A 24,267-nucleotide genomic window follows, 5' to 3' on the forward strand; every position below is an offset into this window, starting at 1 on the left:
GACCAAGAAAACCCATTCAATTATTATGAACTAAAAAATTGATTCCCTTCAAAACATATACATTAGTCACAATGATACGGTTGCCATTAATCACCGAAACACTTACCACTAACTTAGGGGACTAGATGCTATACCATGCACTTTATCAATCTAACTATCTCGAGGGGCTAGAGATATCTCCCATGTTATCAAGGAGGGAAAAATTCCATTTTGATCGCTCATTACATGTTTCATGACAAACCTAAAAACTACTTTTATGACTACCCAGTTATGGAATATTGTTTGGCAACCTCAAAGTATGTCACTACACATTCTAGGAATCAATGATGATCTTAGGTCTAACGATCCTACAGGTACATTATTTGAGATAACAACTGATGACATATCATAAATAAAAATCCCAGCAATATCTCAAGGTGGGTCTATCCAACATTATGTTCCCTAACATAAATATCCACATTATTGACCTGGTACCTCTATACCTATGATACATGAAATGTGATCATCAATTAATACATGTGCTGATCTTATGTATCATTACAATGATATACGATCAGAAATCGACTAAGGATAACATAATGAAATAAAGAAAGAGTTTCATGAACAAATCGCATACTTGCCAATCAATGTAAATGATATTCATTATTGGAATAACGCATTATTCGGTAGTACATGAACATAGACGTGTGATACAATCATCTCTATGATTGCCTCTAAGGCATATCACCTTCAGAACAAACACTTCAGCATGTTCGTATTAATGAATATTTTTTTCATATAAACGCGATGCACACACGTGAGATAAATACTTCAACACGTAGCTTTAACAAACGCGTGAAAAGCAAACGCTTCGATACATGTAGATGTGACACGCATGTACGAAGGGTAAATGCTTTGGCTCGTGATGTGATGCGAATACAAAGATTAAATGCTTATGCACGCTGATGTTATGGACTCATGAAGAGAAAAATACTTCAACATGTGTAATAGTTAATTATTTTATGCAAAGGATAAAAATCTACATGAGAGGAATAAATACTCCTCCAAGCAGAGCATAAAAACTTTAATATACTTGCGAATGGTAAAATAAGACGGTGCATAATTGTAATGCAATTACGCGAGGGAAATGCTTCGACATTCATGCGAAGACTAGTTAGTTTGACGCACATATAATGCACATGTGCGCGATGAATAAATACTTTAGAGCGTAGGAATGATGCACACGCCAAGATAAATTATTCAACACATAATTGCAATCCACTTGTACGAATGATACCACCGGTAGGAATGATGATGCGATGTGTGTTCATGAAAAGTGCTTTGGTACGAAGACGCGTCAATGTCATGTGCAAAATTTATGCATGAAGAAACAACTGTAACATATACTTATTTGTTGTATATTGCTTCATCGTACGAAGGGTTCCCCAATGCGAAAGGTCTTCTTGCGCGAAAGACCCTCTCTATACGAAGGGTCGCCTTTAGATTCTTGATGCTGGTCATAAATAGCCTTGCGCTTCGCCACAACTGAAGCTTCGAAACTAGCGCGAAGCCTAGCCTCGACCCTCAATCAATCGGCTCTTCGTGAGCTTGATTATCTTTGGTGGATGGCATGACCACATCATCTTGTACTTCTTGTCCCCTTCAACCGAAGGGGTGATAACCTCCGCCGCGGCCAAAGGGCTGGTTATGATCATCACAACCCTCATAGGTAGCTCTTGCGACTGCTGCTCTGCCGATGGGTTAGGAGCAGCGGTCTTCGGTTTCTTTCTAGGCGGTATAGCTTCGAAATGTGTCGATCTCTATGGACGGTGTCAACTGTTAGTAACTTGTGTTCCTGAACAAAGTGGAGGGCATTCGGACCCTGGAGTGATCCAAAGGCTAGAGTAAAATGTACACAAAGTACATAACTTTTCAATGCTATTAATGTCCTCATTCTTGTCAATTACATTCACATCATATTTATATACCGTAACTAACTGCTCCCCAGTATAATTTATAAAATTATCCCTCTAACTGCCACATTCTTAGAATATTCATGAGTAATACAGTACTATCCTAAGTATATCCAGATTATTTACAATCTTACTCTTCATGGTCTTCAGTCGCTAGCAAGATTCTCCTTTGACCATACCTTCGCTCTTTCCTCCTTCTTAGTGTCAGATTTGGATCACCATTCACTTAGACTTTCGAAGGCCTTTGCTTGGCAACACCTTCGACATCCCTTCGAATGACTCACTCGTGACGTCGAGAGAAGCCCTTTCGCCAAGCTCCAAAACCCGACAAAAGCTTCGCCCGTTCGAGCTGTCAGAACTGTTCCTGCACATCAAGAGGCTGATGGGTTTCTTGACAGGACCTCCCTTCTAAAGATGGAAGGAGAAGGGACGAGAAGAAAGGCGGCGGCAGTGAGCTAGGCTCCCCTCAGCAACCTCCCCGCCTGGCGATTGGTAGATGGGCCGCACTAGCCCAAGCGGCCAAAGCCCACGACGTAATATCTCCCGTGGAACAGACGCCGGCCGGTTCCTTCGTAGCCACCCGGTTTGCTTTTCTGCGAAAACCGCCTGCTTCATCCAGCTTCTAGCGGTTCGATTGCATTAACGGTCTTGAACCGATCCGCTGTTTGTTTCAGCTGTAGATTGTAAAAAGCAGTTTATAGATTGTGAATTGTAAGAAACTGAATTGTAAAATCTGGATTGTAAAAAGCTGAATCGTGGATTGTTAGAATCTGGTGAAAAACAGATTGCTGGATTGTTACAATCTGTATGTTGGATTGTAACAATTCAGCTTTTCTAACCAGCTATTTGTTTCAGCTTTTGGATTGTGATCAGAATCCAGTTTTTACAATTCAGCTATTTATTTCAGCTTTTAAATTTTGATCACAATCCAGCTTTTATAATTTAAAACAAACAGGACCGTAGTCTAAGGTCCAACCTTCGGCCCGGTTCGATTGCATGAACGGTATGTACCACGGGCACGCGGCACATCGAATGGAAGCGATCCATTCAGTTCGTCATCATGGATCCGCGGTGGTGACGTCATCATCATCTCCGTCGCGGCCGCGCGTACCTGCTCAACCCAGCCCACCCACCTCTCCCCCGTCCTTTCCACCGAGGGGGGATGGAATCCCCCGCGCGGCACCCGTGATCCGCGCGGCCGTCCCCGGCGGCGGCTGACCGATTCCACGTATTTCGAATCAATTCCGTCCTCACACCAAAGCACCGCTCCCCGCGAGTCCACACCGCTGACCGCCTCGTTGCTTCCGCGCAATTCCACCGCCAAAAGCGAGTCTCTTGAGTACCGAGTAGAGTAGAAGAAGCCCTTGGCCCCGCCCCGAACCCTACGCTGCGCTCCCATGGACGGCCTCGCCAGGGACCTCGCTGCGGCCTCCCTTTCCGACCCGGCGGACCAGAGCGGCACCGCCGCCGCCGCAGGAGGACCCAGCGCCGACTACCACCTCCACGTCATGCGCACGGTCGAGGGCGCCGACGCCACTATCCGCCGCCAGGTGATCAGCTCGTGCCCAACCCTCTCCTCCCTCTCCATCCGCTGCCGCCTTGCCTGCTGCTAGCGCCTTCGGATTCCCTCCCTTCCCTGAGTTACTGCACGTCTCTTCGAATTCCGTCTATTCATTTCTAGCCCCGCAGCTTCGTTTCGTCTGTTGTACTAACCCTTTTCCTTTCGGATGATAATGGGTATACTCCATTTCAGCTCGAAGAGAATAACCGCCTCAAGGAGGAACTGATGCAGAAAACGCAACAACTACAGAGGATTGTAAGCGCCAACTCTATTTTTGCTCCAGGCAGAATGCAACGGTCCTTTTGATTTTTCCAGGGAACATATTGTCCGTCATGCAGTGATCTACTACCTCTTCTGTCATAATAAAATTCAGTGTGTCACGTACCTTCAGTGCTATCTAAAGTTGAGATTCATGCTCTACTGAAATCGTTGCTGGCACAAAGCTTAGGACTGTAATTTTCCAGTTCCCAGGGATAAAAAATTCAACTGGATCTGTGGTTTTTCTTGCAACTTGAAACGTGTTTTTCCGCTCTCTATTACCAAACGGCAAAACCATGGCACGATGTCATGTCATGCAATTGGCAAAAGGGGTTGACAAAATGGAGATATTTTAGTTTGACACAGCTTCACTGTGCTAAGATATACTACATTCGTTTTTTTACTTGTCACTAGGTTTTTACTGTAGCAATTTTGATCTTGCAATTTTTTCTATGAAAAATTATGAATACTTAAAAGTATACAATAGTAATGAAGTACATTTCACGACAAATCCAATAATACAGAAGTTTTAGGTATCTATAAACTTTTCATTAAAAAAACATAAAGTCAAAATTGCTACAGTAAAAAAGCTCACAAGTAAACAAAAACGGAGGTATTATTCCAAACTAGGTTGGATATGGTACTTGTATTAACTAGGAGTTTCTGTATGATTTATGTTTGAGTAAATTATACAAAACTATAACTATTTTGACATGATACTCACAGAACTACCAAATTTGGGGTCTATTTCACATAACTACAACTATTTTGACAATGGGAATGGCTCTGTACTGAGTAGCTCTGTCACCTTGCCTCATTAGGCAAATGTGTTACTCTCGCTTGACATGTGATGGGATTGCTGTTTCTATTCTTCTATCACATTTTTTGTGGGCAGTAAGCTGTTGTTTTGGGATGTGCTCACTTTTTAATTCATTTCAGAGGGAAGATGCTACACCCCAAAGTTCTTTTGGTGGAGTTGGTCAAGAGCGCAATTCTTTTGCTAATAAGATGGATGGCTCAAAGTCATTTGACAACAGCTCTTCAACGAATCCCCAAAGTACCTCTATCCTTCATCAGAATGGAAGTTTTGCAAGTGGAGAGCCTCTGATGAAGGAAAGCATGAAACAGAAGTACCTTGACAGTGCCCAGGCTAATGGAGCATTTACAAGATCATCACGAGAACATACTGCTATGGAGAATGGTGGCCCGTCACAGTTCTCTACTCCATCTTCTCGGTCCCTTTCCCCAACTAGGTAACTCAGCACACTTGATGTTGCTTAAATTTCTGTCTTGGGATGGCCTTTTGGTTACGGTAGAGCAATAAAAAAGACCCATCCTTGCAGGCACAGAAAAGACGGAGAGTATGATTCCAGGTTGTTGCCAGTTTCAGAGTTGAACTCAAACATATCCTGGAAGCAGGTAAGTTAGTTCTCCTACAGCGTCATATGCATACCTATGACCTGTTGTTCCTAACGAAGATAGTTCCTACACAGGAACTTACTGTTAAGGTCAAAGAACATGACGAAGAGATTGCACAATTAAGAAAGCATCTCACTGATTACTCAGTGAAGGTAACTATTTTGTACAGAAAGGTTACTTTTGTGCTGCCTTTTTCCTTTCTATTTTCCATTGACCATGAACAACTCCTGATAGGAAGCGCAAATACTATATGATAAATCTATGTTGGAAAAACGGATTGCTTATATGCGCAGGGTAAGATGTTCATTATAGCACTACTCGTTAGTCCCTTGTAGTGAGTGTATCATCTTATCTTAACAAAATTGTTTTCAGGCATTTGATCAACAACAAGAAGATTTAGTTGATGCAGCATCAAAAGCTTTAACGTACAGGCAAGATATTATTGAGGAAAACATCCGTCTAACATATGCATTGCAGGTAGCTTCCTGTTGCTCAAACTTTCATAGCTTATATGATGGTTCTGAATGCTCAATGGATATTATATCTTCGCTTGCACTATCACGGTTGGAATCGTTTCAAGATTGTGATTGGTTTTACCACACCCCTTTGAATATTACCATTGTCAGAAGTTTCTGAATATTCGTTTTTAGTGTTTCCTTGAGCTTGTGCCATGGAACTGGCTCAAATTTCACACTAGAATTCAACACATAGTTATTTTTTTTATAGCCAAAGGAAATCCCCATAGAATGCTTATGCAGATCTTTATTACAGTAGTTGAAGATAGTTATGAAAATGCAATTTTAGAAACAGCTCCTTGCTGCAAGTGCTTGATTGAGCGATTTTTCTGTTGTCTGTCCTAAGTACCAAAGGTAAACTGCATTGATGGTTCTATAATTACATTTTAACATTAGGTACGATAATACATTGCCATGATTGTACATCCATTATAGATATATTGAGATATCACCATAAGCTGTACTGGGTTTTGGAGTTAGATTTGGCTTCTACTTTTATGCTGTGTGATCCAGTCATTTCTTATGGATATTATGTTAATATAAGTTTATCTCATTGTGTGCTCATTCTTTAGATTTTGTAGTAAAGAAATTGAAATGATACTCCATTTTGCTAATGTTACTGTCCAGGCAGCACAACAAGAAAGATCAACTTTCATATCTTCTTTGCTGCCTCTTCTGTCTGAATATGATAACCTCCAGCCTTCTGTTCTCGATGCCCAATCGATTGTTAGCAATTTGAAGGTACGCTCTGTTTTCTGATATGCCCTGCAGCACAGATTCTGTCATTTAGCAAGAGGAAGTATCGCTATTTTATTTTTGGATTGCAAGGGGGAATAAGGTTAAAAGATGAAATGATATTAAGTGCTACACATTTTCTTTTCCTTGCATGAAATATTCAACAAACATATCATGTCATACTTTGATTATGGACAATAGCCTGTGATAAAATTGCTTTAAATTGTACCTAAATTGTATCTGAGTTAACCATTTTCTAAGAGCATGCTGCTTTCCCTGTAGGTTTTGTTTAAGCATTTGCAGGAGCAACTTTTTGTTACCGAGGTGAGTCACACTAAGCTTCCGAAAATATGCATTTACTTTATCCACAACTTGTCATACTGTAATCAGTAGTGAGCTTGTCATGCTTGCACAGATTACTGCTGATATTCTTCGTACAGAACTTAGAAGTTGCCTTGTGTGCAAACTTGGATGGTGCAGGAGAAATTAAGGGAGTCACGATACCAGATTACTCCATGGCATACCGAATTATCGAATAATACTAGTCCTCCTGTGCCTACGGATCCTCCAGCTGGAAAAGCATTGGTGAGTACAGTAAGACTCTATAGTCTATACTCCTTTGTCCATTATTCTTGCAACACTTGGTCGCACTCTTCATATAACTTCTTAACTTTCTCAGACCAAAAGCAGTCTTGATATAGTGCCCCAGACAGCATATACTCACATACAATCCCCAATGTCTTCTCCTGTTCAAGCTAGAGGTGATTGGGGTGTATTTGGTAACAAAAACTGTCAAGTTATTCCAAGTGAGGTTCCTCGAAGAAATGCTGAATACAATGACATGGGAAAGACCTCTCTTTCAAGCAGGTAGTGCCTCTCTGTAAGAAATTAATAGTGTTAACTAACTCACTCTTGGCTCTACCAGTGTTGTAGATTCTTGGGCATGCTACAATTATGAGAACATCATGAATGAGTGAAACTATTATTAGCAAATTTTGGTTTTGTTTCGTTATATTGTTGTTTCACTATTTTGGTACACCTAAACTGTTTGTTTGTATGGAAGATTTAGAGAACCATTTCGGGTACTAGTAAATGGTCTATTATGCTGATGCGTGACTAGAATACTAAATACAATTATGGATTGTTTATGATTTGCAGAAACCAATTTAGGACAAATGTTCCCGCTCAAGGATCTCAAAGTGATTCTCATGCTGTCCAGTTTGACTTTGAGACCCAGAGTCAAAACCCACCATTCAAGGGCCTTAGTAGAAATGGTGTATTGGATGGTTCGGAGAGTGCTGAAGTCCAAAATGTACAAGAATCTTCTGCTCAATGGGGTCCTGGGGACTCACCTAATTTGGCATCTGGCCTCGAGGATGCAAATCCTTCATATCCATATCTTCCTACAGTTCTTGAGGAGCCTGGTTCTTCTTTCTCTGAAGGTAATTACTATTGAATTAAGTCATGTTGTTTAACACTTCACTCATCTGATCATAGTTGCCTTTGTTTGAATATGCAGCTGCAGAGGATGATCCATTGCCAGGCATAGAAGGGCTTCAAATCACGGGTGAACCTTTTCCTGGACGAGAACTTCAAGCAAGCGGGTACCCAACTAATGGAACCACAACTTGTAACTTTGAGGTGTGCTTCGTAGTTCTTGTGGACCCGCATTTTAAATAGTGAAATAAATTTTCTAACTCTTCACATAAGTTGTCAGTTTCAAACTTTCAACATGATTCCACTTCTTGCAAATTATTTTTGTGATCGCAGTGGGTGCGCCATTTAGATGATGGCTCTGTAAATTTCATAGAAGGTACTACCCTTTCTCTACTTTTTTTAGTGATGGTATACAGTGAGCTTATGCTTTGTGGCCTTGTTACTTACATTAATATGTCATTATGTCTCAAGAAAGTTCAGACTCATTTTTTTTGGTTTACGTAGGAGCAAAGCGGCCTAGCTATGTGGTTACTGCCGATGATGTGGATACTTTACTGGCCATTGAAGTCCAACCCCTAGATGATAGGAAAAGAAAGGTACTTATCTTGTCTTGTGATGATCGTTATGCTATGATGCTGTATTTCCTCCTAAACTTTTGAGAATTTCCAGGCTATCTATTTTGTATACCTTTTAAAGTGACACAAAGGAGAACACTAGCTGACAATCAGCTTTGTATGGTGAGGATAAAGTCAAGTGTCAAAGTGCTCTAAGCTTATTCTAGGAGTTAGGTATTAGAGTGAGAGACCCTATTGTGAAATTTCAGCTCTTAATCCCATCGATACGAGTAAAAGGCATAAATGAAAAAAATATGACAAAATCCCATTTGCAATGTTCTTTCTGCTGAGCAGTGGATGTCCTTGTCATTTGTTATCAACTAGACCTGTGTTTTTTTCTTTTCAAAGCGTGGAATTGTTTGTCTTACCCTCCTTGTTAAGCTATTTAGCGCATCTTATGGAGTTATGGTCCTCGTATCTTGCCAAGAGACCTGTTCTTTACATTTGGATCTGTGAAAAAGATTTGTATGGGAGGAATATTTTTTTTCATATGATAATCCATCTCTGGAAAATATTACTTAGAAACAAAATCTAGTGCATTGGCAGACATACTTGATTTTCATCAGGACAGTACTTCCAAGGGATGTAGTGAAAGTTTCAGGTAATGTTACAGAACTATACTGACATTTGAGAAACAAGGGTTATTGGATTTTCTGGCAAAAACAACTGTTCTATAATTTTTTTCCTCAGGAATCACCAATATGCTATGTCAAATGAGTTAAGATATGCTGCAAGTTAAATTGCTTTCTAAAAACTGATTTCCTGCAATAGCTTCTAGTGTTAAAGTGTTTTGTTTAAAAAACCTCTCTTTCCTATTGCAGGGGGACTTTATCAAGGTTTATGCTAACGAGCAAGGAAAAATTACCTGTGGTGAGTTTTTGGAAACTGTGAACTGTTATCATGTTCTTTGAATTTGCATTTGCACATTGGTTTTTCTCACTTCTATTCATTTATTTGTTTACCAACAAAATGTTTAGCTGCGTTCCTGTAACTCCTTTTTTTCGCCATCGTGTTCCTTTAAGTCTAAATGTGCTCATTGATTTTTACTGTCATGATGTATCCTCGATCCAGTAGTCTGATCTCTACCTCTACCTGACCCTGTCTAATCCGTTTTTACCTCCAAATAGAGGATGAACAGCTCCAATGTTGGTCTTCTTCCCTGTCTTCAGCTTGCAACTGATGCACCCTATGACGACCAACAGTGCACCTATGCCCATTTTGTGGTGCCATGGGTCCCACCATCTACTGACCAAATCCATCAAGAAAGTTTTTATTCGTCGTCGTGGGATCACTGCATTGCTTCTATCTTTCTCAATTCTGGTGACTTGGCCACCACACTTGTTCTTCACCTCCAACTCCAGTTAGTATCTTGCCAATATCACTTGCACCCCAGGCTCCAACTCGTGGCCTTCTCTTTGCTCGCAACAATTCCTCTCCACCACCGTAGCCTCACCGACATGGTCACCTTGCTGTTGGCTGCCGCGGCCATCCTTCCTGAGCACCTCCACCACTCAATCATTCACTATAGAATTCCTGTAGTCCCTTTCATTTTGTTTTTGCTGCTGCCTTAACTTTGCTACCGCTCCTTCATTGCCGGCAAATGTGCTCCCGTAAGACATGACCACTTTCCACTGTCTCCTCACTCCCGTGTATCTGGGCCTCTTTTTGTTTCACCTGCAACCCCGACCTCTCCTTGGCACGAACTACCGAAAAGTTGATGCTATTTTCCTGAGTGTTTTCGTTTGGAATGCCATTTTTAACTTGTAAGCCTGTCCTGTTCAGGATGGCATTTTGCAACCACATGATGGTCTTGACAGTATGGACAGATATTACTCTTGATGCGCTATATACCATAGGGGTCTCCCCTACTGTTTACTCTAAATAAAGCTATACTTGTGAACCCCGTGCCTTGCAACAGGTTTACAGTGTAGAACATTTGGCAATTATATGTTTAATTTTAGCACGTACTATTTTCTTTACCTTTTAAAGTATAGAGGGAGCTTATGGTGGAGCTAAGCTCTACATGATAGAAGATTTTTGTAGGTTTATGATGGAGAGAATACTCTAGAACTTTATGGTAGGGTTCATACTGTAAACTTCAAAGATGCATTTTGCCTCATTGGTTGCTTACTGGATGACACAAAGCACTTGAGATAATGTGGTGCTACCGTAGCTCTCTTTTTTACTCAAGTTTAGAAGATAAAGATTTGGGTGCTCAATCTAATGCTGGCAGAGGCAATGTCTATCAAACCAATGTGCTCATACAGTTGATCTGCATCTATAACATAGTAATGATATATTGGCCAATGAGTAAAATTGAAAGGTCTTACCAACAGTAAATTTGAAGATTAGTTACTCCAGTATCATTCTGATGATGGAGCATCTGATATAATTCCCCTATGCTAAAGAGACTATTTGATCTCCTTATAATTCCTTAATTCCCAAGAACATGGGTACTTCTATACTTTTAAGTAAACCAATACTAGCAATTATGTGATACTTATTTATTATATAATTTCTAATGAGTAGCAGAATTGCCTGATTTGTTTCCAGAATTTGAGTAATCATCTTTGATGCAGATCCTGAAACAAAGGAGGTTATTAAGAGAACTCATGAAATTGGGCACGTGACCTACGAGGTCCTAGTCCAACTGCCTGTATGTCCTCTATCATTTGCAATTACACATCAAAATTATTCTTGTTGCTTTCTTCTGATGTCACACAACTATTTGAAATATTGAATTCTCTAACAGCAGGTCAGATTTTTAGACATGTGGGAACCAGCTGTTTTGGCAATAAAGAGGGAAGGTTACAGTATTAAATGTAATGGGCAGCGTGGTGTTGTTATCACAGAGAAATTTCAGCAAGCAACTGCTGTATGTCCCTACTCTTTAGCAATACTTCATTTGAGAAAAATGTATTTTGATTGAAAAATTGCCCATGAAATTTATTAGTCTCTTCAGTAATTGAGTAGCACATTGATTTTCGTGATGGACATAAGGAAAACCAGTAGCACATTGATTTTCGTTTTTGTTTCAGTGTTTTTCATAGCACAAATGTGTTTTCCTCGTTTGGGGGTTGGTTGAGTGCTGTTCTAGGGCGGCGCTCTTTGTACTCTTTCTTCTTTAATGAAATGACACGCAGCTCTCCTGCGCGTTCGAGAAAAAAAAATTCCAGCTGGAGGGAAATTTCTTAACCCAGATGTTTTCAAGATATCGGATTTACCAGTCCAGGATATGGTCTATTATACTGCAACTAGATCAACTTTGTGTTCTTTGATGTATAGATATCATTTGTACTATACTTGGAGAAATAAATTTGCTCGACCAGAAATTGGCTGTTTCCAGGGTTCCTCTGGGAACATGTGAGTTTTGTGCCAGCATTCAGTTGGCTTCTGGCATATTCTTCTTCAAGTTTCACTGTGGATAATGCGGTATAGGGTTTGTACAGATGAGTTACCATCAAGATCTGCTTGGTATTAACAAACTTTGCCTCAGCATGCCCTTTATATCTGACTTTTAGGTGCGTTTAACACTTTTTGAGTTATTCTTGGGCACTGTTTCCTTGGTAAACTGTCCCTTCATTTTCTAGAGCCTGATAACCTCCCTTCAGAAGATGTCGACAGAGTTGAAACGGCTTGTGCACATAAGTGCAGTTACTTGATATACTGAATTGCATTTATAGACAAACTATCTCTGAGCATTATTTTCCCCACAATTTTGCTAATTAAACTTGTTGGATTTTTGTTTTGCAATTATAATTTAGTTCAATTTAACCAGCGTCATACAAAAAGACATCCATGTTAACACTGTTTTGCTTGGTATTTGAAGTTTCTAGTTTACCTTCTTTTACCTTTCAACTGTCTTTAAAAGTGCTTTCATTTCACATATGATTTTAACCTGTGCATGTATTTTGCTTGTTAAATTTGAAGTGCAATTTACAATAAATCGTGTGATGCCTTATCCAGATTAATATTCCGCATGGGCGTCCAACAGAGTTTTCGATTACATCTGCTAATGGTGTTGATCAACATTATAATTTAATGCCAGCAGAAAACACACTGTGAGTACCAAATCAGGCTTCTTTTTGCTTTACTATATGGCAGTACAGTTTTAGTACACTCCTAAATATATTAGCTGCAGGGCTCTCCCCTGCTGTTTTAACTAGAAAAAAAAAAAACAACGACACAGTCACATCTTTAATGGCACTGTTGAAAATCTTCTGCCCTTGTCCAGTACTATTGGAAGTATGGCAGTCTAGGACCCTATAATTACCTATGGCTAGTATTTCTGGAAATTTCTTCAAAGTTGAAGTGAGAACCCTATCCTTGCCTGTCAGAATACTCCACCAGATAATCCCTTTATGCTTTATATGACTGCATTTCTATGTTGTTTATTTTAGAGAAATGGCGATATTATGCAATAATATCGTACTGAAAATAAATTATTTACAGCTCATCTTATTTCCTGTTTCACTTCGCAGGCAGAGGGATACCATTGTTCTGGTATTAAGATTGTTCAAAAATATGGTATGAACTATCTCTTGTACAAGACAACGTATTAGCATCCCCGTGATTTTCTACTCTTTAACAATAATAAGTGGGTATCATGAGGTCATGACCTCCACTTCATTGAAACTCGTAATTCTAGTATTATAATGATGGGAAAAAGACCAATTTTCAACCGAGAACTTTGGCCTTGGTTTGTTCTCAACCCTAAACCATGAAGTCGTCCACTTTATACTCGAGAACTCTCAGAACGTCTAAAACACATTTCGGTGCCATGTCAATGCCAAGTCCGGGTTGAGGGGGGTGAAGTGGACAGATTTGGAAGTTCGAGGATGCAAATCAAACAGTTTCAGAGTCAAGGGTTGAAAAACGAACTGGCGCCAGAGTTCAGGGTTGAAAAGTAGGCATTTTTCTTTAGTGATTATTGATTAGCATGTTTGATGGCGAAACATTAGCATCTTCTTTAAAGCATTAATAGTTAATAGTAGCACTAATGGTACTCAATTTAAGTATGTTGCGAATAATTTACCTCTCTACTCGTCATGTGTGCAATTACCAATGCTGATGTTCTATGTGCTAAAATGGCTGTTCAGTTTGGTCACTAAATTCATGGATATGTTGCCTCGTGTCTTGTCAAAGGTGATGAATTATGCTGCTCTTGTTAAGTCCCGTAGAACCTGTAGCATATCGGATAATTTTGGTGGCTAGCAACATAGCCAGCTGCTAGTCAGTTATGGCTGTATCTTGGCTAAAAGCAACCAAGACCATATTTAGACCAAGTGTGCTTATGGTCATCGCAGATGGTTTATAGAAAGTTCCTGTCCTACTGTCAAAATTCGATTCTCCATTATTCTTGAACCAACATGTTTTCGGAAAATTGGTCGTCTCTGCTATGTAGTTTTCAGTTACCCCATGAATGGTGACTGGCAGGTTGGGGCCAGGATCACCCCCTATTTGCGTCATGCACCCTTAGACATGAGAAGAGAAAATCTGGCAAGCTGATTGCTGACGTTAAGCCATGTGTGCTTGCACATCTGCCTTTTGTTTCAATACTAAATCGAAACATCTGCCTTCCGCAGGCTGTTGAGAGGAGAAGAGGAAGAAAGAAGGGCCTTTTCTTCAAGTAGATTCAGATCCATACACTTGTATTTACGCTTCTTCTAGTGTATGTATAATTTTGGGTGATAGGTGTGGCGCATATGTTGTGTTTATCTGTTGTGTAATTCTATACACGATTTTGTTGTAAACTAACCAAAGAACCCAAGGTGATGAGATTACTTTCTTCCCCTTCTGAAGAACGAGAGTTCTATCACTGCGAGTGCAGCTCGCTGTTTCGCTTCCAGGGCTTATTAGAAATAAAATCACTCTTCACTAATGTTATGGCGCAATAGAAAAGGACGGCTCCTGAAGATGCTCTGCAGAATTGGTTGCGTGGACCGTGAGGCCCCCAGATTCTAGTCTGAGTAATAACTTCAAAGTGAGATGAATGACTAGGGTGGGCATGTTTTGCAAAATATGGGATGGTCCAGATCTGCAAATAGGTTCCTGACATGACAGATTAAGCCAAAATAGACTGGCTCACATATGTACAAAAGCATTTGCCATATGGACAGTTTAGAATCTTCGGGCGCATGCTGTGCTGTTCTCGTCTCTTGTGTGTAATTCAGCCAAACAAGTAATGTCTATCCCAGTTACTCGCACTTTTTTTTTATGTAGCGCGTGTCATTCTGATGGGAACCCTACGACGGTTCAGTTCCGTCTACGCAGGTGCACGATACTCCAATGACTATAGAGCACTGAATGTGAAGTCATTTGACACGAATCAAACTTGAAAGGCAAGTGCACTGTGTTCACATGTAGAAAAAAACATATTATGATTCATGGTGCCAACATCGGCAGCACTATACAGAGATGATAGATGCTGCCTGATGTTTCTATCCATCCACAGAAATTTGTGTCAATTGCTGTCACGCACTTTTGCTACCTTCGTCGTCTTTCAGGTAGACTTTAGTGAAGACCCTGTATCAGTATAACTCTTCATGCAGCTCCAGCCTCCAGGTTTGTAAATTCTTCATGCTCCGTGGTTTACACTATAAACCCGATCAGGATGAGCTGTGCGTTGCGTACCATACAAAACCGGCCAGATCGAAGATATCCAAAACACTGAAACAGGGTAGACGAGCAGTAGTGAATTGATTAATTTTGCCCAAGGACACGAAAGTGATAGTGCTTTTATTTTTTTGGTCAAGCTCAAACTATCTCTTCAGCCGGCCGGGTAAGAAATAGATGGGAAGCATTGTCAAGAACGAGCACAAGCAACGTGCCATGCTGAAGGACAAGTGTTGATCGATCGATGTGCACATCATATGGGGTGATGCATGTATGTATCGGAACATGGATGGAGCTCAATCAGGCCAGGGGTAAGATTAGTTTCTTTTACTACTGGGTTAAAAAATTACAGTTTTATCTCCAGACCCCAGAGCGTGATTTTCTTTGAGGAGTGTAACCACTGGCTCACTGCTGGTGCTTCCTCTGATTTTTGCCTTTCAAGCAGGAAGAAGGAAAGAGATCGGAAGAGAACGAGCTCGTAGCCCACCCGGACGGTGTCTTACCGTGTATTTATTCTCTATAATAATTCTGTTGCCTGTCGTGCGTGGTACCATAGTAGATAGCGCCACGTGATAACTTGGGTATTGTTCAGGATTTAACCCTGCGGCAACTTCGCGGTTACATATGCACATATAATAGCAGTATTATTTGCTATATATGAACTCTAATAATATCAGTAATTAAAAAATATGGTTGTGTTTGCTGTATTTAATTAGCATCCATATCAAATTAATTTGCATCGTTATAATTTAGCCTTGCCAAAATATTGGGAGTTGATATGCATCATGTTATATTGACTAAGGATTTGTTTGGTTCAGTTTTTCTATGTTTATGCTTGTCAGAAGTTAGAAGTCGAACTAAACAGTTCAACTATAGATTGATTTTTGAAAAACTAAAAAATTGGTTTGTGAGGAAACAAACTAAAAACTGATAAACTGGTTGAAAAAAGAGTTTTTTTAGTTTTTGATATGCTAAGAAGCTAAAAAATTATTACAAAAATCAACAACAAAAATTCAACAGCTAGAAAAATCAAAAACCAAAAACATTGGTCTAACCAAACAGGCCCTGCGACTGACACACGAATTTCTAGTTTATGTTGGTTAGTTCCTTAGTTTTGAATTTCTATATATCCATCAAAGCGAAGGAGGACCTTTACGATCACCACCATCACGATTGTATATTGCTTGAGTGCATTTATGTGGATAAATCATCACATATTCTTGCCATTACGATCCCCATGTATAGAAATAGTCAAACAGCTGGAAAAAAATGTGATTTATTTATTTCTTCTCATTTTGATCTTTTAACTAATTTTATGTGAACAATACTTAACCAAGAAGTGTCAGATTAAAGAGACACACAACAAGCACACGAGCAGCTGCAACTTGAAGCATCTATATTTTTCGATAAAGAAAGTTTTATTGAATCTTCTTGTTACATCAAGATGACATAACCAAATAGCTCTGGATTGATTAGTGCCAAAATAAAAAGAGGAAAGCGACGTCTCATGTTAAACCCTTGTTTCACATGAGATTTTGCCAACCATGAAACAAAACTATATCAACCTGATCCTAAGGGTATCGAATCGACTTCATCAATATACGGTACTCCCGTTGGTTCTCTGCCCCGATCCGTCGAGACCTCATCACGATGGCATCTCCGAATCAAAGTCATTTGATGTAATTGCCACCTAATTCCGCATTATGTTGATGCATTCATGAGATTAGGTCAGCACTAGATACAACAGCATGCTTGTCGTCCTTCGGCTCGGATGTATCGAGACTCACGGAGCAGCTAGCTAGCTAGCTAGCTGCACGAGTTTCACAAGCCTGAAGAATCGATGGTTCCGGGGAGAAAATCAGGCGCGACGCGACGCGAGGCGGCTAAAGAGACCCATCTCGATATGATCTTTTTTCCCCCGCGTGTTAGCTGCGTCCATCGTCTAGGGTTATTTTTTTCTTTTTCCAAAAAAGAAATCTATTTTAAGCTAGTTCGTGCGTACGTGCTACGTGTACTAATCGACTGCGACGTGCGAGCAGATCCATCGAGAGTACCGGCGAGCTGAGCGATCGATACGAGTCCGACGCGCGCGGCGGCGGCGGCCATGAAACGCAATGCTAGTGTTGCCATTTTTTTTTCCTATACCCTTAGCTTCAAAGGGATAAAGACGTCTCTAGACTCTAGAGATGAATAATACCCACAAGAAAGAAATAAAGACGCGTCACGAAAGGACAGCACTCCCTATGCAAACGTCCGAGATTCGAACCCACGACAGCAGACAAACGTTGTCATTACTGCACCGCCGGTCGCCATCTATAGCGACGGACGCGACGCAGATGCCGGCCGGCTCCGTAGCTCGTCGATCTGCTCCTCTCCGAAGAGCAATGCACGGCGGATTTGTAGATACAAAGGTACCACCTGCTATGTGCTCTAATAGATTTATTATCAAAATTAATTTTGTATCATTACACGCTGTTTAAAATTGTGGTACTTATATATAATTATTTTCATCGCTTTAGTCGAATCCCGCTAAAAGAAATGTGTGGAGTAGATGTTGCTCCTTTTCTCTTAAGTAGTAAAAGGATTTATGGTTGTAATTAATAGATTTAAGAGTTGTTTGGAATTTAATTTCTATCCTTAAAAGCAAAGGAGGTACCTTTATTTAAATTATCTTCATTTCTTACACAATTTGTTTCGAAAGCATTTTACTTCGAATATGTTGGTGACAACACACACAAGCAATTTCGACTTTAATCATATATGTGCAGTACTTTGCATCCAAGCTAGGAAGGTTGTGGATCCCACGATGTAGATACTGGAAGTTCCGTCTCCATTATCTAAGAAAAAAACTTTGTCCAGTACTGATTTGTCTATATATGTAAACATATTTTTAGTTTAATTAATTACACTGTTTTTAAAGAAAATATTTAATTTAAAAATAATATTATTAATTGAACTAAAAAGATCGATAAATGTCCCTAGGTTCAATTTGTATCTTAGAGAAAACGAACCTGCTAACTATAATCAAATAGAAAAGAAAAACCACTAATTTTTCTCATAATTAAGCTAGCTTCTGCCTAAGAAAAAGTTGTGCCAAAGAAGTTGCCCAAGTTTGAGGAGGCTTCCAAATGACGAGGCGCGTGTAGTACCAAGGCTAGAAATATGGGTTCACATCATATTTCTGAAGAACTTTCCATATATACAATCGTTTAGACCGGAGCTAGTTAAGCTAGTTAAGCTACTACCATATCTCCCTTCGGTTGTCTAGCTAGTTGATGAGGTGTCGAATCAACTGCACTGCTCCGGGAAGAAATGCAAATCCAAAAGTCATTATATACGATTCATCTTAATTGTTTATCTATTTTATATGATATCTATCTGTTTATTGATTGTCTTATTTATTTTTTAATTTTTTATCTGTCTATTTAATGTAAATTTTAATGTAAATGAGTGATTCTGATCGGTGCTGGCCGCGAGCGAGGCTGAGCAGCGCGAGCCGAGGCCGACGCGCGTGGCAGCAGCGACCAGAGCCATGAACGCGTTATCATTACAGTGCACCTGCAGGCACGCAGCTGCTAGCGACGGATCGGGTCGGGTCGGGCCGGCGAGCGAGATGCATCCATCGATGGAGGATAGCTTCCCTGTGGCTCGCCGTGCAAACAAAGCGCCTGTACGTCACTCTTGCTTGCGTCAGCAGCGCTACGTACGCAAGTGTGCCTGCACGCATGTGTGGTCGTCCATGCACCTACGCGTCGCCGCTAGCGACTATGCGCCTAGCGGTCTATGTATAAAGGGAGATTCTAGTGTCTCGACGTTTGATAGATCGGACAGTTTTAACTTTTTATTATAATTCTTTAGACGGGATCCTTCTAATCCATTATGTCTAATGTCTTTTTCAAGAGCCAAAGAAAATACATATCAGGTACACCAATTAGTAGGTAAAAGAGGTTAATGGTGGATCCTTGAGGAGAATAATTGATTTACCTGTTCAAAGCAATTTATGCGAAGGATTTTCTTTGACACGATATATAATTTCCTGTTACAGAGCTCGCAAAGGGGTTGTAGATACCGTTGTACGAACAACAGATGTTAGATATCTTATGCGTAGACTTATTGAAGTAGTTCAACATATTATTATGCGTAGAAGAGATCGTGGTACTACTGAGGTATTTCTGTGAGTCCTCAAAATAGGATGACGGAGAAACTTTTTGTTCAAACACTAATTGGCCGTGTATTAGCACATCACGATGCATTGCTGCTCGAAATACGTGCCTGTGCACTTGTGTGGTCGTCCATGCACGTACACTAGGCGCATAGACCGCTAGTGCTGATAACGCCTCCGCTCTATGACTGTTAATCATCCCATGGATGGTCTAATTAGGTATGTTTGGTTAGGCTGAGATTTTTTAAAAACTGTTTCTGGTTGATGGCCTTGAGAACCTGCTTTTTGGCTAATGTCTTTGGCTGTATGTAGTGAATGTATTTATTTCTGTAAATTGTTTTAGTGAATGTTATTAATATTTGCAAAGAATACTAATATATAAGGTTATTAATATTTGCAAAGAATACTAATATATAAGGTGTATATATATTTTTTCATTTTCATTTTTGAGTAGTAAATTTTTAGTATTTTTTAGTATCGATAGTAATTATTTTTCCAAATTGTGGGCATGTGGCATACTATTTGGTAGTCACAAGTGAGATCAATTTTCTCTAAAAAAAGAACAAATGAGATTAATTTAGGTAAGTTGTAAAAATCCATAGTAGTGGACCACGAGAAAATTCTAGTCTTCCCAATTCTCGCAAATTTATTCCCTTAGCCTCATAAAGATGACATATAACTAACCAATGCTGATATGTGGCAACAAGTGTACGATTCCCTAGTTATTATCAACACATAACATGGATTCAAATTAAAACATGAATACATGAAACCAGTAATTGGGTGTCATATATACACATGATATTCTAATTCAGCAATATTGCCAAAGTACAAATAAACATGAATGCATAATTGTATCAGATTTGCAAACGACAATGTAGCTCAACTGTTTTAGAAAATATAATATAGATACTTCACTAGATAATTTAGAAAATCTAATATGATTGATCAAAGGCTAATCTATCTGGTCAAAGGCTAATCTGATATGATCAAAGGCTATCAGGGATCCATGTCATGGCATATATTATTTCAACTAGAGGAGAGTACACTTGTTTCAGTGTTACAACTAAGATTGCTGATCAAACAACATTGGCAATCACCAAATCATTCACATTCATCATCAGGTCCTAGAAAACCTTCCAGAGAATCAGCAAGACATGAGGATACTGTCTGTTTGGAACTTTTTGTTTGGGCTGAAAGCATGAACCTAAGTTACCAAAAAAATACATGACTTCATCTACACAAATTGGAAGTAGATTATGAAGAACTCTATGGTCTATGCTGCTCCATTCAATTTGCCATGTGCTGACCCATGTCAATAGAAAGTGATCATGATGAATCACCAAATGCCTGCAATGGAAAGAAGTGTGTCGAAGCACTTGTAAAGACAAGAAACTTCCAGATAAGTTTCCAAGATATTTAAGCATAATTATAAGTACATGGATCAAAAGGGCATGTGCTTTACTTTTAATTTTACGATGGAAAATGCCTTTACTCTTCTGTTCTTAGCATTGCTACTATGCATGATATTGTTAGAACATGGACTATATTTTGATGTATACAGTGGCCAATTTATTTTGCAGATATAAACAAGCAAAGTGTACTGGTCCCTATGAAGATTGAAAGGAAGGATACTTTTCTTAATACACCTAAATCATATCACAAAGGAAAAAACTAAGAAATTGATAGCCAGATAGCTGTTTCATGATATATTATCAGTGAGAGAGCTAAATTGAAAATCAATCCAAAACTTGAACACACATTGACCTTATATACTAGGCAGATCTCAATATATTAGAATGTTATGCGTGCACAAGCAATGGCATGACATAGCATCAGATTATGCAATGTATGGGTTCATTGCAATAATTTGGCTAGCTATAATTGCTGAGTCATAAGACTGCGGCTATAATTTGGCTATATTGGAAAAAAATGCTAATTTGATCAGGAATAACATTCACATTAGCTAGAGTGTAAAGATAGGAGTTAGACATAGTTCATACAACCGCTGAGGCAAACATACACAAATCAAACATGCTACTCTAGAGCCTGTGAGACACCAAAGGAAAAAGTTAGCTGATGATGCAGTCTTGTATTGTATCCAGTTCTCACAACGGCTGATGCAGAGGAACCTCTCAGTCTCACATCAAAATCAAGCTATGATGAAACTCTATTCGAATCAACCTTCTAGATCTTGTAGTTTAGCATTAGGGAGAGTGTAGAAGAACCTCTCAGACATCTCCTACCTTTGCTGTCATCGACAGGCGGCGGGTGGCTGGTGGCATCTAATGTAGTAGGCGACGGGCAACATTGACTAGAGTAGGCGGCATAGACCGGAGGGGGTGAATTCGACAAGATAGGGTGGAGTCGACCAAACGAGCCGGTACTGACGCCTGGGGGCAGAGGGGAAACCCTAGTCACAAGAGCGTAGCGAGGTGTTCCTCGTCACGAGAGCGCGGAGTCTATTACAAGCAGCACTAATTGCTACCATTTTTATGTAATGGTGATTGTGGGTAATTTACACGAACTCAAGGCTGACTACGGTAAACACAACCCGCAGAAGCCTCAAAAGCCCACCTAGGCTTGCTTCTAGATTGTAGTTCAATTTTGGCTTTGGGAGACCCTAGCTTTTGAGAAGCAGCATTCAAAAGCGTCTCATTTGATTAGGCTTTCCACTTTTGGGGGTGAGAAACCGGACAGAAGCCCACCAAATAGGGCCCTAAAAGCCCGTGCATGGAGAACGACCGGCCGGGCCTGCCCCTAGTTAAGGGCATATCATGTGGTATATGTACGTACAATGGTGTCGATTAATTTATCCGTATCTTAACTTTACCTCATTAGCAAAATCTTATGTGGAAGCGAGGGGAAAAAAGAGAGGCACCAAAAGATCGCCTCTTATAGATCTGTGGATCAAACAACTCAAATATACGATGCAGCGCAGCTTAGATCTAAATGGTAGCAAAATCTTTAGTATTGCAAGAGCCTTTCAACCAAGGGCCACAAAACATATTTTATGCATCAATGGTATCACATATCTATTAGATTACTAATTTGCCAACAAAAGAAGCATTATCCTTCGCTCAGAAAAAAGAAAAGGAAAATATCCATATACATGTTTACAAATTACCCATCAATAACGCAAATACCCTTATACCTGCTTATATATATATATAACCGAGTCACGTGACCACGACAAATCGGGTAAATGAATATATATATATATATATAGGTGAAAATCGTCTCGGTTAAGAATCCGATGATTCTCTGTGTATATATCTGCCAACCGTTACCATAAATGATATATGCAATTAGGGTTTTACCTATTTTCTCTATGTTGCGTCGTCACACGTAGTCTACTTCATCCCGCTGCGTCGGCGTGCACCGATGAACAGGAGAGCATATCTCCAAAACCCATCACTTTTGGGATCCTGCACCGAGAGAGGGCGAATAAGATTTTTGAGAAGCATTCAACATGATTGCTCACGATTTGCTTCCTCTACATCATTGCAGTCGTCTTCCTCTATGTGAAAGAACAATGATGTCGCCTAGAGAGATAGTGAATAGACGTTTTTGCAAAAGTTCGCCCCCTTTTGAAATTTGGTCTAAACTTGCAGCGGAAATAAACTAATAGATTTTTCACAAGTAAAATACATAAATATGCTAAGCTCAATCAGTGCAGAATCACCCTAAACAAATGTGAATGTTACAATACTAGAGTGTGACAAAGATTATTCAAATCTAGTAAGATATGCAACAAAACTCTAATTGCAAATTGTGAAATTATTGCTCATCAGATGTTCTGATTTTACTGTTCATCAGATGTTCTGATACTGTTCGTCGGAACTTCTGATCAATGCAAAATAACAGATTTAAATATCATAAAATTAACTCAATACACATACAAATAAGCATACAAACATGGATATCAAGATAACGCACAAGAGTAAGGAAATACAATGACAAATAATTTGTTAGCGAAGTTCGGATATCCACCAATATACTACGTCTCCGTTGAGGAAGCTCGGTCATACTTGAACCGGGTCTTTTTTTAACCTTTTTCCTCACGAGGTTACCCACATGCATTCCTCGCCTCCACTATAGCCAACTCTTCCCCCACTCCAGAGACAGTGAGTTTTGCATCCACTTTCGGACCTCCTCGCAATCTTCACTTGAGGAGATCATCGGTAATCCACCACCAACCTGTCTAGCAGATGGTGGTCTTTAAAAGTAATAAACTCCCGAACTGTGCATGGTCAATGCCATGTGCTCAAATACACATAACTAATGCGACACGTGCGATCAACACAAGCTCCACACATCTCACACACCGTACTCTATCCTTACTAAGTCGCAAAGGCTTGATTCTCGTAAATTCTTGATAGAAAGGAGAGGGGAGCACTCAAAGTGGAACATCAAGTTCTAACACCTCTCCTCAGCACCACAAAGTGAGCCAAAAAGCACCCAACACGCTAGGAGGATAAGGGCTATAAATACCCCACTCTGAAAAACTAGCTGTTGGAAAGATTCTGCACGGATCAGAACTTTCGATCCCATGTAACCCAACGGTCGAATCTGAGCGAAACTCACTCCCAGATCTGCTAAAAACCACACATCAGAACTTCTGATCCCCATATTGAAACTTTCGGTTAAAAACCATTCAAACTCGATAGCACTAGATTTCTAAAAGTCAGACTTTCCAACTGACATCGGAACTTCCGATACACAGATCAAAATTTCCGATTAAAAAACCATCTGAACCCGAGAACACCAAGTTTCTGGAAATTGGACTTTCCGATAGATTGGATCTTCCGAATCTAGAATCGTAACTTCCGACCAGCACAACCGACACTCAGAAAAATAGTGATAATTTTTGACTCTGTTATCCGATTTCAGACTCTATGGAAAGTTTATTCAGAGGGCTACATATCCCTACTGACTTTGTGATCTAAACCATATTAGATCAAAATAAGGAACACTTTGAAAGCCAATTCAAACACTT

The 24,267-nt window shown here is 39.8% G+C and overlaps 1 protein-coding gene across 4 annotated transcripts; it reads left to right on the forward strand.

Annotated features, from left to right (window-relative positions):
- The first annotated feature begins 3,002 nt into the window (after positions 1 to 3,002).
- Positions 3,003 to 14,295, forward strand: LOC133895251 (uncharacterized). Of its 4 annotated transcripts, none has more exons than XM_062335412.1 (21): positions 3,003 to 3,502; positions 3,706 to 3,768; positions 4,711 to 5,024; positions 5,115 to 5,190; positions 5,265 to 5,342; positions 5,425 to 5,484; positions 5,563 to 5,667; positions 6,333 to 6,446; positions 6,723 to 6,764; positions 6,921 to 7,025; positions 7,120 to 7,307; positions 7,599 to 7,882; positions 7,960 to 8,081; positions 8,211 to 8,253; positions 8,382 to 8,473; positions 9,313 to 9,361; positions 11,071 to 11,147; positions 11,244 to 11,366; positions 12,458 to 12,552; positions 12,973 to 13,018; positions 14,077 to 14,295. In XM_062335412.1, exons 1-21 carry the CDS (start codon positions 3,350 to 3,352, stop codon positions 14,122 to 14,124), a joined length of 2,277 nt encoding a protein of 758 aa, XP_062191396.1. In that variant the 5' UTR covers positions 3,003 to 3,349; the 3' UTR covers positions 14,125 to 14,295. The 4 variants fall into 4 exon arrangements, with proteins under 4 accessions (XP_062191396.1, XP_062191403.1, XP_062191412.1 ...); XM_062335419.1 differs by having other exon boundaries at positions 11,247 to 11,366; XM_062335428.1 differs by lacking the exon at positions 5,425 to 5,484.
- Positions 14,296 to 24,267: the final 9,972 nt, after the last annotated feature.

The sequence above is a fragment of the Phragmites australis genome, chromosome 2, assembly GCF_958298935.1.
Source record: "Phragmites australis chromosome 2, lpPhrAust1.1, whole genome shotgun sequence".
NCBI classification, from domain to species: domain Eukaryota; kingdom Viridiplantae; phylum Streptophyta; class Magnoliopsida; order Poales; family Poaceae; genus Phragmites; species Phragmites australis.

Bases quoted from the DNA above. Each gene is read 5' to 3' on its own strand.
- LOC133895251 (XM_062335412.1), top strand. From the start codon at position 3,350: ATGGACGGCCTCGCCAGGGACCTCGCTGCGGCCTCCCTTTCCGACCCG. The intron at 6,765-6,920 runs GTGAGTCACACT...TGGATGGTGCAG, and splicing joins AGCAACTTTTTGTTACCGAG to GAGAAATTAAGGGAGTCACG. The intron at 7,026-7,119 runs GTGAGTACAGTA...TAACTTTCTCAG, and splicing joins CTCCAGCTGGAAAAGCATTG to ACCAAAAGCAGTCTTGATAT.